General features: G+C 37.4%; 1 protein-coding gene across 4 annotated transcripts in view; it reads right to left on the reverse strand.

Moving 5' to 3' along the window:
- Nucleotides 1–15,400, reverse strand: part of LOC114523847 — a 33,499-nt gene that overhangs the window by 6,885 nt on the left and 11,214 nt on the right. The window contains exons 2-7 of one of the 4 annotated variants that reach the window (XM_028544890.1): nt 11,599–11,730; nt 5,637–5,784; nt 3,423–3,760; nt 1,743–1,925; nt 1,480–1,650; nt 97–1,257 (exon numbers count right to left, since the gene is read on the reverse strand). In XM_028544890.1, the coding sequence (XP_028400691.1) occupies nt 97–1,257; nt 1,480–1,650; nt 1,743–1,887 (1,477 nt within the window). In that variant the 5' untranslated portion in view covers nt 1,888–1,925; nt 3,423–3,760; nt 5,637–5,784; nt 11,599–11,730. Of the gene's footprint in view, nt 1–96; nt 1,258–1,479; nt 1,651–1,742; nt 1,926–2,032; nt 2,349–3,422; nt 3,761–5,636; nt 5,785–6,188; nt 6,364–11,598; nt 11,731–15,400 lie in introns of those variants that run through there. The other 3 variants (XM_028544889.1, XM_028544888.1, XM_028544887.1) reach the window with 3 other exon arrangements.

A 15,400-nucleotide genomic window follows, 5' to 3' on the forward strand; every position in this document is an offset into this window, starting at 1 on the left:
CTCTTTGTCAATTTGGTTGTGCAGTTTTTTGGATGAGCAGTTTTCTAGTTGGCCAATCATTCCTACACAACGTGTAAAATATCTGCATACACAAACCTTTGTATGAACGATCGTCCGAATCATCTCGAATAACACCCAATAAACTGGACACGGAGGTACCATTGACGGTAGTGGTAACACTAGCTGTTCGTAATCGCACGTTATTGTTCACGTGAGGTGCAGGTGTAGACACCATGGTTTGCACGTGGCCATCTTGCATTTCAGACGTTCTAGAACCCAGCAATGTTTTCAGCGTGGACGTGTTTAAAACCTGATCATAAAGTTTCTCTGTCAGTTCAAAGTTCATTTGTTTTTTGCCGTTCGAACGTATGGTTGAGTTTCCTTTTCGACCGATTTGGGGGCTGGTTTTTGAACCTCTGAAGGTTGTAATCTGTGGATTGGGCATGTTCAAAATGGAGTTCTGTGTGTTTATTTCATTAGCCTTGATTTCATCACTGCTATTCTGAGCATCATGAGCAACATGGTTCACGAAAATTGAATCGAGTTTCTTAATGGCAATGTTGTTTACAGGAGGGGTCATACTGTTCTTTTTAACATCGCGGTTTTGGTCAAACCCCTCTGATTCTAACGCGTGGCTTTCTTCAACAATGTCACTATAATCACCTGTATATACCCTTCCTCTAATTTCACCGCGTCCCGTTTTTATTACGTCCTGAGAATTCAGACCATTTCCAAATTTTTCCTTCGACGTTTTACCGCCAAACACGCTGACATCATTATCTGCATTGTCAGAAGTATTCTTCAAATGTGAACTAAGAGAACCATCTTCTTCATTCGACAAAATGCTTTTGCTCTCTTCCAAAAGCTTGTCATTGTTGGAGAAGCCGTTGTTTTCGTTGGCAGGTCTTTGGTCTGAAACTGATTTCAACGAAGCATTTGTAAGCCCAACCGAATTCCCAATTTTGGCAAACACTTTGGACCCAGGTTTAAGGTCATTTCCCTTATTGTCACTTGTTCCTTCGCCAGACTTATCGCTTTTGGACAAGTTTTCCGGGATGCCGGGAGTTGTAACCTCATCAGCTCCATGGTAGATAGTATCAAACAGCTTCGAAGCGGTGTCAGTAGGTTGGTTGGATAATTTGTCTTCAAGACTTGATGTTTTTAACTGTAAGACTGCTTTCAAACTATCAAGGAGCTCGCTGGAATCGAGGTCATTACTTTCACTTTGGTTAGATGATTCTGCAGTAGCAATTTTGTCTAAGACAACAATAATACAAAGTCACTTTAATTTTTCGTGCAATCCTTCCTATCATTGGTCAGTCGAGTTTTTCAGGGCTTTTAGTGCTTTTTTGGGCTTCAACAGAGTTGTAAAAATGTTCGAGTTAATGACAATTAGATATAACTACAACTGATATACCTATGCAGTGTAAATAATGTTTACTTGACAGAATAATATATAATCAAATAATAATTGCTTACCATAGCAAGCAGGCATGGTGCAATTTCGAATTTTAAATCTCGATCCAGCACAATCTCGTCCGCCGTATTGAGGCCTCGGGTTCATGCAGATACGCATGCGCATTTGTATTGACGGACCGCAAGTCTCTGAACAACTGGACCATGCTGTCCAATCTGTGTAACCTCCGTCGACTAAAAATTGTATAAATGTAAATGATTGGAGATGGAAGATAAATGATTGGATAAATAAATTTTCCTGATGTAACACCGTCCATGATACACACCTGGACAGTGGCTCTGAACGACGCAAGATTCAGTTTCTACGCTGGACCCAGGGCATGTATTTTCATCGTCGGTCAAAGCATTTCCACATTTCCGCTCACGTGATCGCTTTCCACCGGCGCACGTTGCGCTGCACGCTGACCACATTGACCACTGGCCCCAATGACTGGTATTTGTAGAAAACGCTGTTTAAAACAAACACAAAATTACGAGCAAGAAAACGTATGACACTGATAAACAAAAGCAACTCAAAACAACGAAGCGCGGGGGTATAAATACACCACGACTTTACCGTCATTTTCGGTCCGTTCTATGTTGGAAAGAGATTTCAAATTAAGAAAGTCATGAACTGTATCTTCTAGTTTAGTCAACTGTACGTCACTCATTCCTTTTCCATTCGTTTTTAATCTCCTGATACTTTTTATTAGTGCTTGAATTTCATTTTCCGGATCAGTTTGTAGTTTAATATCGTTGGTGTTGTCTTTGGTTTCAGCCTGGATTGTCTTGTGACTCATGTAGTTGTTATTGTTGCTGCTGTTATGGATGTTGCTGTTGTTGTTTTTGTTGCTTGTGTTTGTGTTAGTGGCGGGGTTGTTGTTGTTGTTGTTGTTGCTGCTGTTATGGATGTTGCTGTTGTTGTTTTTGTTCGTGTTAGTGGCGGGGTTGTTGTTGCTGTCGTTGTTTTTGTTGCTTGTGTTTGTGTTAGTGGCGGGGTTGTTGTTGTTGTTGTTGTTGCTCCTGTTATGGATGTTGTTGGTGTTGCTGCTGCTGCTGTTGTTATGGTCGTTGTTGTTATTGTTGCTGCCGTTATAGATGTTGTTGTTCTTGTTTTCTTTTGTGATTGTGTGGGTGGCGGGGTTGTTGCTGTCATTTCGGCTGTTGCTGATGTCGTTAAGACTGTTGTTGTAGTTGTCTTTGTAAATGCTGTTGTTGTTGCTGTTGTCCTTGCTGTTGTTGTCGCTGTAACTGCTGTTGTTGTTGTCTTTGTAACTGTTGTTGTTACTGCCGTTATAGTTGTTGTTATTTTTGCTGGCTTCCTCAACATTTACCAACAACCTGTTGTCATGAGTTTTCACATCGTGGCTGTGATACCTACTGCTGTTACTATCGTCATTGTGATGTTCACTGTCATTATGAGCCATCATATCGTCAGAAATTGCTATAATGCCATGTTTCTTTGCAATGGCATCTAAGAAGTCTATTTTCATGCGATTGAGATAGTTGTAATTATTGTTGCTAGGTTTGTTGACGATATTATTTTTTGTAATTTCATCGTCAACGTTCAACTGATCGCCGACAGGGTTTTTATTATGATTTTTTTCCTCGCCATTTATCCTATCCATAATACTCGCAAGACTTTTCAATTCATTTTCGTCAAAATCAGGAGTATTCATAACACCTGATGGTATATTTGTCTTGCGAGTCTTGGAATAACTATCCTGATTTTGACTTTTATTATCAAGTCTGTGTTTATCGATACTTTTCGCGAATAACGAATAAAGACGGTTCAAATCTTCCTTAGAAAGTAATTTTTTTCTTTGTAACAGATTCCTATTTTCATTCGCATTAAGACGAATATTACCATTGTCACTTATATCCTGTTCAAATCTTTGATAACCCTCTTTATCATCATCTACCACCTCAGTTAGGCTTTGTTCGGTGTTCAGTTTATCATGTCTTACCCTTGAAATACCCGGGGTCACCTCGGGTCTCCTGATCTCATCACGTTTCAAAACATCATTATTCCTCGCGTCCTCGTCCACAATCTCAACGATTTCCCCATTCCGCGGAACCAATTCCCCAGAGATCTCACGACCGCGTGACCTACCAAACAAGCTGGCCCTCGCACGTCCTGGCCTCGACTCGAACCCGTGCGACCTCGGAACATCACGGACACCTTTCGGCACCTTGCTCGCAGCTTGTCGTAGTTGATCGTATATTGTTTTTGCAAATTTATTGATGGGTGACGAATCAATATGGGCGCCAAATCTGTAGTTTCCATTCGAGTTTTGACGAAGTTCTACATAACAAAAGATTTAGAAACTTGTGTGAAAAAACTCAAAATTCCCAAGAAGGATTGGAACTAAGCACCGGGCATTTGTGATTATGACAAATTGATAGAATTAAGATACCCAGTGATTTTAGATTTAAAAAAACCCGTCTCCATGAACATACAAGAAAACGATATATTTCGTCCGTGAATATAAAAGTGTCCTAGCCAGCGTTCTTCCTTTTAAATTTTTGCGCAAAACTTAGAGCGCGCGCGCGCGCGCGTCCCAATTAACTTCGTCAATGAATTAATTGCGTTAATAGAAATTCGAGTAACAAAGTAGGCATAAACCTGGGAGCGTTTTCCCGAAGGAACGTTTAAAAGATACCGCGATGCTTATTCGCGTCCTAGCATGCCTCGTAGTTCTGACATGCGCAATGCAATCCTGTTCGGCCTGGTACGTGATCAGACAGCTTGCGTCGAACGAAATTTGTATCAACACTACGAGAAATATGACCGGAAGTAAGCTATGTCCTGTGCCAACGTTTCCAATCGTGAATTCGACCAAAAACTTCGAATCCAGCGACAAGCTGGCTCTCTTTTCTACAGTGGGGGTAAGTGTGGCTATACCGGACTCAGAGCTTGTTCACATGGAGTAAGTTATCTCGGCTAGGCGAGGTGAAAACTGCTTATAATGAAAGACTAATCAGGTTAAGCCTTTGATGTGATGTGCTTTTTCCCTCGCCAAGCCGGGATAACTCGCTCCATGCAAACAGGCCCGGTTACCGAGATTCAACGAAGTATAAAATGGACTAAAATGGACGCTAAGTTTTACCGGAGAAACAATAGTTGTACTAAACAACACGAACTTAGTTACTATCAAAAGTTGCAGCAATTTGGTGAAAGATAGTTGAACGTATTTAGCCGTGCCAGGGCGTATCTTATGTACGCCCTGGCCGTGTTCAAGACAGCAGAACTTGACGATAATCTTTTCTAAACTAACAGCAAGCGTTCGATGATTGTTTCAAGAAAGTCATAAGAATGATATGCGTGATAAACACAGACGTGTGCTCCATCGACCAACAATACGCAGTCACAAAGGTGAACAGAGATGAATGCATGAGCCATTTATCGTGTGTATCCAATGGAATTATCCCCATCACGAATAAAATAAATATTTGTAACCAGGCTCCAAACCAAAATGCAGCTGCGGTTCCTGGGCCAGACTTCGAAATCGACAGCAACCTCGTCGCAAGTCATGCTGTCCATTCTAACTTCTCACACATAACCAGCATCACTGCTATCCTGAGCTTTGTTACAGCCTACATCATGCAACTATGGTCATAGACCTTAACCATTAAAAAAATTCCGGATTTATGTCAGTAACTGAGGAACAAATTAATGGAACTTCATGTAACATTAGCAGATGTAACTTTACTAAGTAATCCTGATGAATACTCAATTCCAGTCAATAAAAAAGCATACAAATTCTATGAATTTGCATTCCCTTGCATTAATATAGGCCTATGAATGAGTTTGTGAAGGCTATTTCATTTTACATCAACACAGTAAACCATGACTTATAACAGCTGACTTTTATGTAGTTTATTGGAACCAGTTTTTCCTAACGAAATTACGCCCAGGTTGCTTCGGAAAGCTTTCTGAAGGATGAAGATTTTTAAGCCGGTTTCCCACTAGCGATATTTTTCGCGCGAAGCGACTTTATTCCTTTGTTTTAGAGCAATTTGTTCCAGGTGGTTGCATTTGAGAGCTCTAAAACAAAAGTAAAATGTCGCTTCGCGCGAAAAATATCGCTAGTGGAAAACCGGCTTTACTCTTGCTTCCTCCTCAACCATACATGCTAGGCCATGTTTGCGACAGTGCTAGATCAGATCCAATTACATACCATAATTATGAAATTGCTTTCTTTGATATGCAAGGCCAATGGTAACACAATATACAAGGTAGCAACCAATAATCCATTTCCTCAAAATCATTTTCCGACATTTGAACTTTCAAAATAGTTCCATGTCAGGCAAAGATGTTGTATCATCCTAAAAAATATTACATATATATTAAACAATTACAGTTGATCAGCAAATAACAGTTATAACACAGGGGATATAACACCTTTGAAAAAACAGGCAGGTTTAAGCCTGCAAATACGAAGCTATTTTAGTATCAATGTTTCTGAACTCAATATGCTCTTAGGGGGTAGTTTTTTCTGATTTTCTCATACTAATATAGCAATGATCACATTTTCAAATTGCAATGAAGTTCCGTTTGTAATAGCTCCGTGCACAAGCGAAAATATATAAATTTACTACTAAAGTAACAAAAATATGACGCGATTAAGACGATCGAAAGGAAATGTCAAAGTGATCGTTGACATAATAATGACTATACAAATAATAAACAGTGCTTTAATACGAAAATCAAATATTTTTGCAAAGGATACCTCTTACATCTCATTTAAATGACTGTTCCTCATAGATTATATCTAAAATGCGATCTGATTTACGATTCTTTTCAATCGATCCATTTAAAACAATATCTTCTGAAGTGAAAAGCGCTGAGCAGGTATTTTATTTATTTCGTTATCATTTAATATTTATAAATAACACCTTTGTAAACGTAAAATTGTTACATTGCCTGTAAGTGGATACTTCATGTTATACTGATATATAGGAAAAATCCCGAGAAAAAATTATTTGTAAACTGACGATGGTTTTTAGTAATTTTAGGGAACGAAGAATCGTGAAATTTTATGATTTTAGGAATTAGGACCAGACCGGGGGCATTGCGATAGAATACGGCTCTCTCTGACAAGAACTATTACGATTTACGAACTGCAACTAGTAACTGGCTGCTGTCTGCCATTTCAGACCAGTGCTATCACCATTATCACCCTTCCTTGTTTCAAAAAGGAAACTGGAAACGTTTTCTCGCAATTCCTTGATAAGAGAAGCCGGTAGTCAGTATGATTCCTGCCAGAGGACCTATGCCTCATTTTCGCGACGTTTCAGATTTCCGGCTGTTTTCAAATCTGTCAGATCAGTTTTAACCGTTTTAATTGTGCGTTCTCCTAACGGGCAAACCAGCCATCAGCATAGTTATTATTAAACACTTATGACCATTTTAGGTTGGGTTTTAACAAGCTCTCCGGGGGACAACGGAAAGAATAGTGAAAGAGAGAGAATTGAAAGATATCTGTTTATAAACTTACTGCGTCAACAGTGTTATCTCGAGGGTAAAATAAAATAGTAACGTCTAAGAAAACTCTTACCAAGAATGGCGAAGCGATGATCTAAAATGAAGGTCTTTAAAATGTAATACGGTCTTTCAACGACGCAATTAGGAGTAGTTATATACTCGTACGCGTACAGTCCTGAAATTTTTTTGAGGGCGGACGAATCATTAGCTGATAATTCATCAAAAACTGTCCGACACTCGAGTATAAATTGCCCGGCTTATCATCATTTCTGCCCATTGTTAGGGGCTCAATACCGCCGGCTTGCTTCGTACGGCAATGGTAATACCACTGACTTTACCGCTGATTTCACTGGTCCCTTAGGTGCATGGTACCTAGTGTGGGCACGCTAACCTGGCACAGACTGTAATTTTATTCTTTGTTTCTTTTACATAAAGACAACCCCATGCAAAGATAATTCGTCTGTTCTTTTTCTTGAGACTATGGGCGTTTCTATCGAGTGTCTCAGTAAAAATCGTTCTCGTCTGATTTGAACTGTTATGGGGCAAAATGTTTTACATAGATTAGATCAGTTGCCTTCAAATAAAATTAATCCTTTCCTTGTACGAAATAAATGTTGGATTTTCACTTAGTTTAAACGCATATATTTGAAAATTTAAATGTTAAATTCCCTTTCAGTTGTATTGGTATATAATTTTATACACCCAGAATATTCTTTTTTAATAGGAAAGTGTTTTAAGAAAGTGTTTTAGGGATGGTTTAACATGAAATACGTAAATACGTAAATTTTAATTAACAAACTCATTAATCAATTTACGAACAAAATTAACTATAGTTGTTAATACTGATTTTGCCCGGCAAAATTTGACAATATTGTTATACAAAGTTACATGTAATTCGTTCAATATTCATCGTGCAGTATTCATTCATTTTGTATATATAGACTTTTTATAGTAGCCACTTTTAAAGATCTTTCTTTTTGTTGTGACATTCTTTCACAGGTAACAATTATAAAATGGGAATGAAATGTGGAGGTCTAAGTTTAACGAATTTTCCTGAAGACTGCAACACTCAGACCGTCACTCATGCTTTTCACAATTCACATAAACCCTCAAGATGACATGATAATTATGAATGACATGCTTTTACTGTTAGAAAACTTTGTGTCTTTATTCAGTGATCATGCAAGCATGTAAAAAACGTAACTACTAACTCTAGTTCTCATTAATTTTATTTGGCAGGCTATGACCATAAACACCACACATGCAGTGAATCTGTTTTAAATCAAAGTATATACCCCACAGTGTGGTGCGTGACACATGCCATCTATCATCAAATTATAACATTTATCCGCCTACATTATCCCAAAAAAGGGTGTTTGATGAAGTGCACTCACAATAGCCACTTAAGCTAGCAAAAAAGTGGTTGGTTCGTGACCATACTAATCACCTTCTAACAGTCTATAAAAATGAAGAAACTACGACAGAATGCAGGTTGCGAAGAAAAAATCACGTTGAGAAGACAGCTCGTTTTCAGTGACTCTTAAAAAAAGACTGGATATTCATCATGGCGTTTAAATTATCAAGAAATATCTTCGTGGTTCTTGCTTGTGTGCTTTTTGTCATGAGTGAATCCGTGGTAAGTTTTCATTATTATATGTATTTCTCAATCTTGGGATATAATTAAACTATTAATAGTTTTATACGTTTTCCAATAAATTTGAACCATGAATGAAATATATGGGAAACGTGAACTTCAAATTTTCACATAGTTTTGATATACACTGTGTGGTGTAAAGTTGAAGAAAATTTGAAATGCTTATAACTTTTAATCAAAATATATATATATATATATATATATATATACGTTGACTGCTTCACGCTAAAATATTTAGATTTCTGGAAACCAAATTCGCAGTGTTCATGCAAATTCTGTATTCAGAATCAACTATTAACTATCAATTTCCAACAAAACCTTTGCCGTATTTTAGGCTGGAAATTGTATTATCGATTATATTCATCCATGCAGCAGTCACGAGGAATGCGATCCAATGTGCTCTAACATGCAGCAAGGAATATGTGTCACATTTAGTCCTCATTTCCCATCAGTCTGCATTACTGATTCGAACACAGGAGGACAGATAAATTAGACTTTTTCTGGCTCAGGAGAGAAAAGAACTGCAACAGTTAAAATTCTCCATGTAAATAGTTATCATAAAAAGATTATCAGTAAATTTTCCAAGAAACCTCGCTGTAGTTTAATGGTGCATGTTGTTTTATACACTGAATACACTTATAGAACTTAAAATCATGTCAGTGTAAACACCTTTGTATATATAGTGCTAACAGTTTGGTAACAACTATACACAAATACACTCTCATATGATCTCTGTGTTTTCATTTTAATAATCAATGCCTGTTGTATGTTATTTCTAACCCTATACATCAAAGGGACATCTGTTCTTGAAGGCCTAGACCTATATAGCAACGGGCTTGAATTGTAAACAAAGCTAAATACTTTTAAGGAAATAACCTATATGAAATGATTAACTACGTTATGGTACTTTTCGGATATACGAGTCAATAAACATGGTAAAAAAAAGAAAGCAATTCTAATCAATGAATGTTTCATTTCATGAAACCACTTTAAGATGTAATGTATTTTTTTCAACGAGGCAATTATATAGGACTGGTTATACAATCATTAAAGTATATACCCCACTGTGTCGTGCATGGCACATGCTATCTATCATCAAATTATAACATTCACCCGCCTACATTCTCCCAAAAAAGGATGTCTGATAAGTGCACGTACTCGCTGGAAGTATGATAGCCACTTAAGCTAGCAAAAAAGCGGTTGGTTCGTGGCCATACTAATCACCTTTTAATAATCTATAAAAATGAAGAAACTACGACAGAATGCAAGTTGAGAACAAAAAATCACGTTGAGAAGACATCTCGTTTTCAGTGACAATTAAAAAAAGACTGGATATTCATCATGGCGTTTAAATTATCAAGAAATATCTTCGTGGTTCTTGCTTGTGTGCTTTTTATCATGAATGAATCCGTGGTAAGTTTTAATTATATATTTATCAATCTTGGGATATATATCCATGGTTGATTTATCCTAGTTCAAAGACGAATGCATGTTGGCCATTAATATATATAAAGTTTCACGTTTTCTAAAAACGTAAACTTATAATTTCTCATATATCTCAGTGTATATACATGTACTGCTTCACGCTAAAATATATTTATATTTCTGTAAACGAAATTCGCAGTGTTTAGTACATCAAATAAATTCTATATACAGAATTATTATCAACTATCAATTTCTAACGAAAACCTTTGCCTTATTTTAGGCTGGAGATTGTATTAATGATTATTTTCATCCATGCACCAGTAACGAGGAATGCGATCCAATGTGCTCAAACATGCAACAAGGAATATGTGATTTAACTCTTTCTTCATCAGTCTGCGTTTCTGATTCCAACACAGGAGGACAGACAAATTAGATCTTGCCTGGCTCGGGGGGGAATGAAAGAATTGTAACACTTAAGCTTGCTTCGTGTAGATAGTTATCTCTCTCTGTCGGATATTGTGAAAGGCTTATCAAGAAACATCGCTGTATAATTATAATTGTAACCACTACAGAATTCACCGGCTAATATAGAACTTAATATGTCAGTATAAACGCCTTTGATATCTTTGTAAACACATTTCCTAATTAAGAGTTTATGATCGCACATGAAGTCATGTGTTGCCATTATAATAGTCAATGCCTATTGGATGTTATTTCTAGCCCTATCTATACATCAAAAGGGCACTGTCTCTTTAACGCCTATAGACTGCCCAGCCTGGGTGCTGCTAAAGTATAGGTATACACTAAAGAAATCAAGTTCAAAGCAAGGTCTAGGCTCTGGGCCAGAAGTGTTTACAAAGCTGAAGACTTTTAAGGAAATAACCTATATGAAATGGTTCACAGTTCACTATACGTTATGGTCCCTCTTGGATATACAATATATATATTAATCGCAGTGAAAAAGTGAAACTATATTTTTGAGATGAGTTTGAATTTGCTGTGGGATGGAAGCCTGGAAGATATGGTGATATGTGCAATGTGCATGACTCGTGTGAATTTTTATTGTGATGGTGCTCATCTGAGTTACCAACCAGGCTGGTGAAAAATTAGCTTGACCACTGTGGGAATAGTAAGTTGTTAAACAGTTAAGGCAGTTAATATCTCCTAGTTAAAAAAAGCATACATTCTGGAGTATACTTTGTTTTAATCCCAAGTTTTTGTCAGAGCTATAGTTCTTGCAACTAAACGTAATCACAAAATTTCGACTGCAGTCATGAAGAGAAACAAAAGATATAATGGATTAAATACTGCAGAATGGTTTTCTATTTCGACAATTTTTCTGAGCCCTGATTGGCTGGAATATGAGCACGAGATCACGTTGTATAAAGTAATTTTTAAAAATCAAAATGTTTAATGGAGGTTTTTTCTAAATAAAGATAGGTGTTGATCCAAATAGCGCCCGCAAATGCCCTCCGTAGACTTTTTTTTTGGGGGTGGCGGTTTTTTTTATATTCTTGTTCACAACAGCCGTTAACCACAAAGACAACATATTGACGATGAAAAAAAGCATACGTACCTCTCAGAGTGTTTACCATATCTCTCCAAATATGGCCGGCTGGCCTCACTTCAACGGCTCAATCACAGCTAGGCCCTTGGGCTGGAGAAAAAGAAGATCTTTATTTGACGATAGCAATCATCTTCTGGCAATCTAAAAAAAGTAACATTTCGTAAATGCAATTTCCGCATCGTATTTGAGATAAATAGATCTCGACATTCGCTTTACGCTAATATCGAGCTCAGATTGGTGCACGAAGCAGCTTCAGAAACAAACAGAAAAAACGTTCGTCTACAGTTGACAGAGAAAAAAGTGTGTCTGTGTATACATGGCATTTGAATTGTCAAGGCTCGTGGTTCTGGCGTCAATAGCGTGTGTGTTCATTCTCATAATGAAACCTGTGGTATGCTTTGTATTCATATAATATTCATCATAGCTTTGGGGCATTCAGGTCAAAAAACTGCTAAAAAATGGCAAGCCAGAACCGAAAACTTACAGCAAGATAACGATCAAATGTTTACCGTCAATTGCTGTGAAGTTTTAGCAAGAAGTTTCAAGTGTATCTAATGACTTGTAGTTCTTCGCTAGTGTTTGGTTTAATTGGTAACAAATAAACTTATCAGTTAAGAATTGATCGTTAGATTAGGAATGAAATTCCTCTCTTTTAAAGACCTGTTCAGGCTTGTCATTTCTACAGCGATTTCCTGGGCGATTTTCGTCTTCTGGTAGAGATACAAAGGATGCTTATATGTATAGCTTTGGATTTATTCAAATACCTCTAGCTCAGCCATTCGTTCAGATGCATCAAAGAAATCACAACTTTAAAATCTCACTGCACAAATTTAAAGTTTAGATAGCAATAAACATGAAAACGTTCGCGTTGTTTCAGGATGGCAGTTGCGTTCCAGATTATATCACCGAGTGCACCAAACATGAAGACTGTGACCCGATGTGTTCAAACATGCAACAAGGAATTTGTGCGTTTACTCTTACACCCCCAGTCTGCGTTCCTGACTCGGGTTCAGGAGGACAAAGTCAAGGAGCAAGCAGGGGAAATATTAACTAGAGGTATACTACACCGTGGTCCGTGGCATGGAAAAGATCTCCAGAAAAATTGTTCAGTAAATTAATATAACTACTCTTGTATATATTGACTGGTACTTGATATAAAATCTTCCTCTTCGGATATATCGATCGTGAGAGATGCATCAGTATATATAATAGATATTGCAAAATATTTGATGCTGTTGGTCCTGAGCCAAGACGATGCACGCAAAAACATTGGACGATATAACGCGGGTGTTACACGGTTTTATAAAAAGCTGATACAATCGCTCCTATGGAGTGCGAACACAGACACTTCTGTACAATGTTATATAATCACTGCCAGGCTGAAATATACACTTCTAAATATACTCAAAGCAATAGATCTCTCTAGTAATATTAACAATCAGGTACTGGTTATTTTTAAGCCATACGTCAATGCCTCTTGCATGGAGGAATACAATGACCCTATATATGAAATGGTTAATTACCTTATACCCCCTCGGACATATACGATGATTGCAATCATAACGGTATAAAATAAAAACCGCAATATATATAGTCTATAATCGTACAGTTTGTGATTCACTTGAACCGGCGAAAACAGTTCAAGGTGGTTTAGTGGCCAAACTGAATCAAGGAAAGACTCGATGGTCTTTGTCACTGAGAAGAACTGATCTTGCTAAAATCAGTACAATGGTATATATACGGTCTAAATGTGTGTTGATCATTGTTAATATGGTTGTAATGATTGAGCTTACGGTATAGATCAGTTTGACTTGAAGCGATTATCGTCAAAATATTATGGAGGGTTTCATTTCAGCAACAGCCATCACTGAGTCATCATCATCATCATCATTTCTACTTAGATATCCCGGAAATTCAGCGAATTTGCAAAACAGAAAACGCAGCAAGTTCACGCAGGCTCAGTGTGTGCGACGCCCTACAGATTAAAAATATATCATTCTCCGCCATAAAAACGATCTGAAAATTCATGGATACAACTGTCTGTGCCAGAATAAGTTTATATTATTGGTTCTTCATAACAGAAAGACCAATTCGTTTTGAAGAGGTACACGGGTCCAAAAAATATAATCTCAACTAAACTACTCGGCCATTAGGACGACTCGTAGCATCTTCCAACCTCCCGTCGCCTGCTGAACGTAAATCAGAGATATACGGTTCTTTTTGCCGGAATATCGTTATTTGTTGTAATAATGTTGTCCCTCAATGACTACCGTGTAAGAACGCGGTCACAAATGGCCCGGGAAGGCGGGAACATATGGTAAAAATACTCTTCCAAAGAACCAAAGCTCTCGAGCAAATGAATGGGCCGGTTTTCAAAGATCATTATATGTTTCACGTTGGTCATATTCGGCAAATTTTCTCCCGGTAAAGAGGGCTCAGTTTTCCAGCGGTCTTCGCATGAAAAATTAGAAGCTTTTCGTTTTACGCCTTGCTCTCAATTTTGTGTAAGTTGTCCGCTGACAATATGAGCCTGCACGAGTGGGAGAAACTTGGACCTGCGTGTTTTAATACTACTTTTTTTTTCGATCGTTCGAAAGCCAAAGACGAGAGTCATTCTCGAAATGCGGTACACCGCACAATTTCCTCTATTCCTACCTCAAAATATATATGTTTTAAAATTTCGGCCTCTTACCGATAGATGACATTTAATATCACAAGTGCTGATGCTTCAAGGGGCAATAAAAGTCTACTTAAACTCTGAACATTGGCCTTAATTTGACCCTGGACTTGAATCATTAAGCTGTGTAGTGACAGAAAACTTTTTGTTGCTTCCAGCAAGAAGTTATTTCCGATGAATTTCTCATGAAAGTCTACACATATATTTGATAGTCAAGATTGGATCATGGGAATTGGGATTATCTGTAATAATTCATTCGTTAGTTGAGCAATCTTAGTGCAATTGACCAGAAGTATTTAAGAATTTCCATTGACGATATGGGATGAACATCCTACTTTAAAGGAATGAGCTATGGAGTATTCTTATAAGAGCATTTTGAATGGTTACATCAAGAATGCTTCACAGAAGTGGACTGTTATCCCATGTGTTCAACAGGCTGCTCCGACCTGTCCTCTCCAAGATAACGGCTCGAAAGAAAACAAGATGGACTAAAAAGACGCCGTAAACTTTTTCTCTTAAATTCTTTTTGAGCACGAATTCATATATCGTCGTGTTAGTGAGGATATTTTAAAACATCTGAGCTTTTCTATAATTATCGTCACCTTTATGTCCTTTATATCTATCAAGGTGTCTTCTATAAAACCTTTGTGTTGTATTTTTGAGGATAAGTTATTCTACATAGTCTGTGTTAAACTTGATATACGCAGCTAATTTTCAAACATAAATCGAGCAAAGACGACAGTATAGGCCGTTACCGGTAACTCTTCTGTTTAGCGATCTATTTTAGAGGATATCTTTATAGCATTGCACATCGCTTATGTTGAACTTTTATCCGTTTAAAATTACTTGTTTCAAAGGCTTAACATGCATACACTCATTTTACACATATATAGTGTCTGCATGAAAGGACTGACAATTGAGTTTTTACTATAGTACAGTGATCTATTTGCTCTAGCGAAAAGACAATAGTCAAAAGTCTACATATAAAGTATAAACTTGCTGTGGAGGTAAAAGTTAAAGCATCTTTTTGATGGCGGAATATTTTTGCTAGATCACTCTTCCTTCGTGACAAAAGTCTAGAAGTTAGTATCAATGGCAACAATCAGTGTTAACATCATAATCACACTTTATTGA

Source organism: Dendronephthya gigantea, unplaced genomic scaffold, assembly GCF_004324835.1.
Source record: "Dendronephthya gigantea isolate DGI-Jeju-01 unplaced genomic scaffold, DenGig_1.0 000028F, whole genome shotgun sequence".
NCBI classification, from domain to species: Eukaryota; Metazoa; Cnidaria; class Anthozoa; order Malacalcyonacea; family Nephtheidae; genus Dendronephthya; species Dendronephthya gigantea.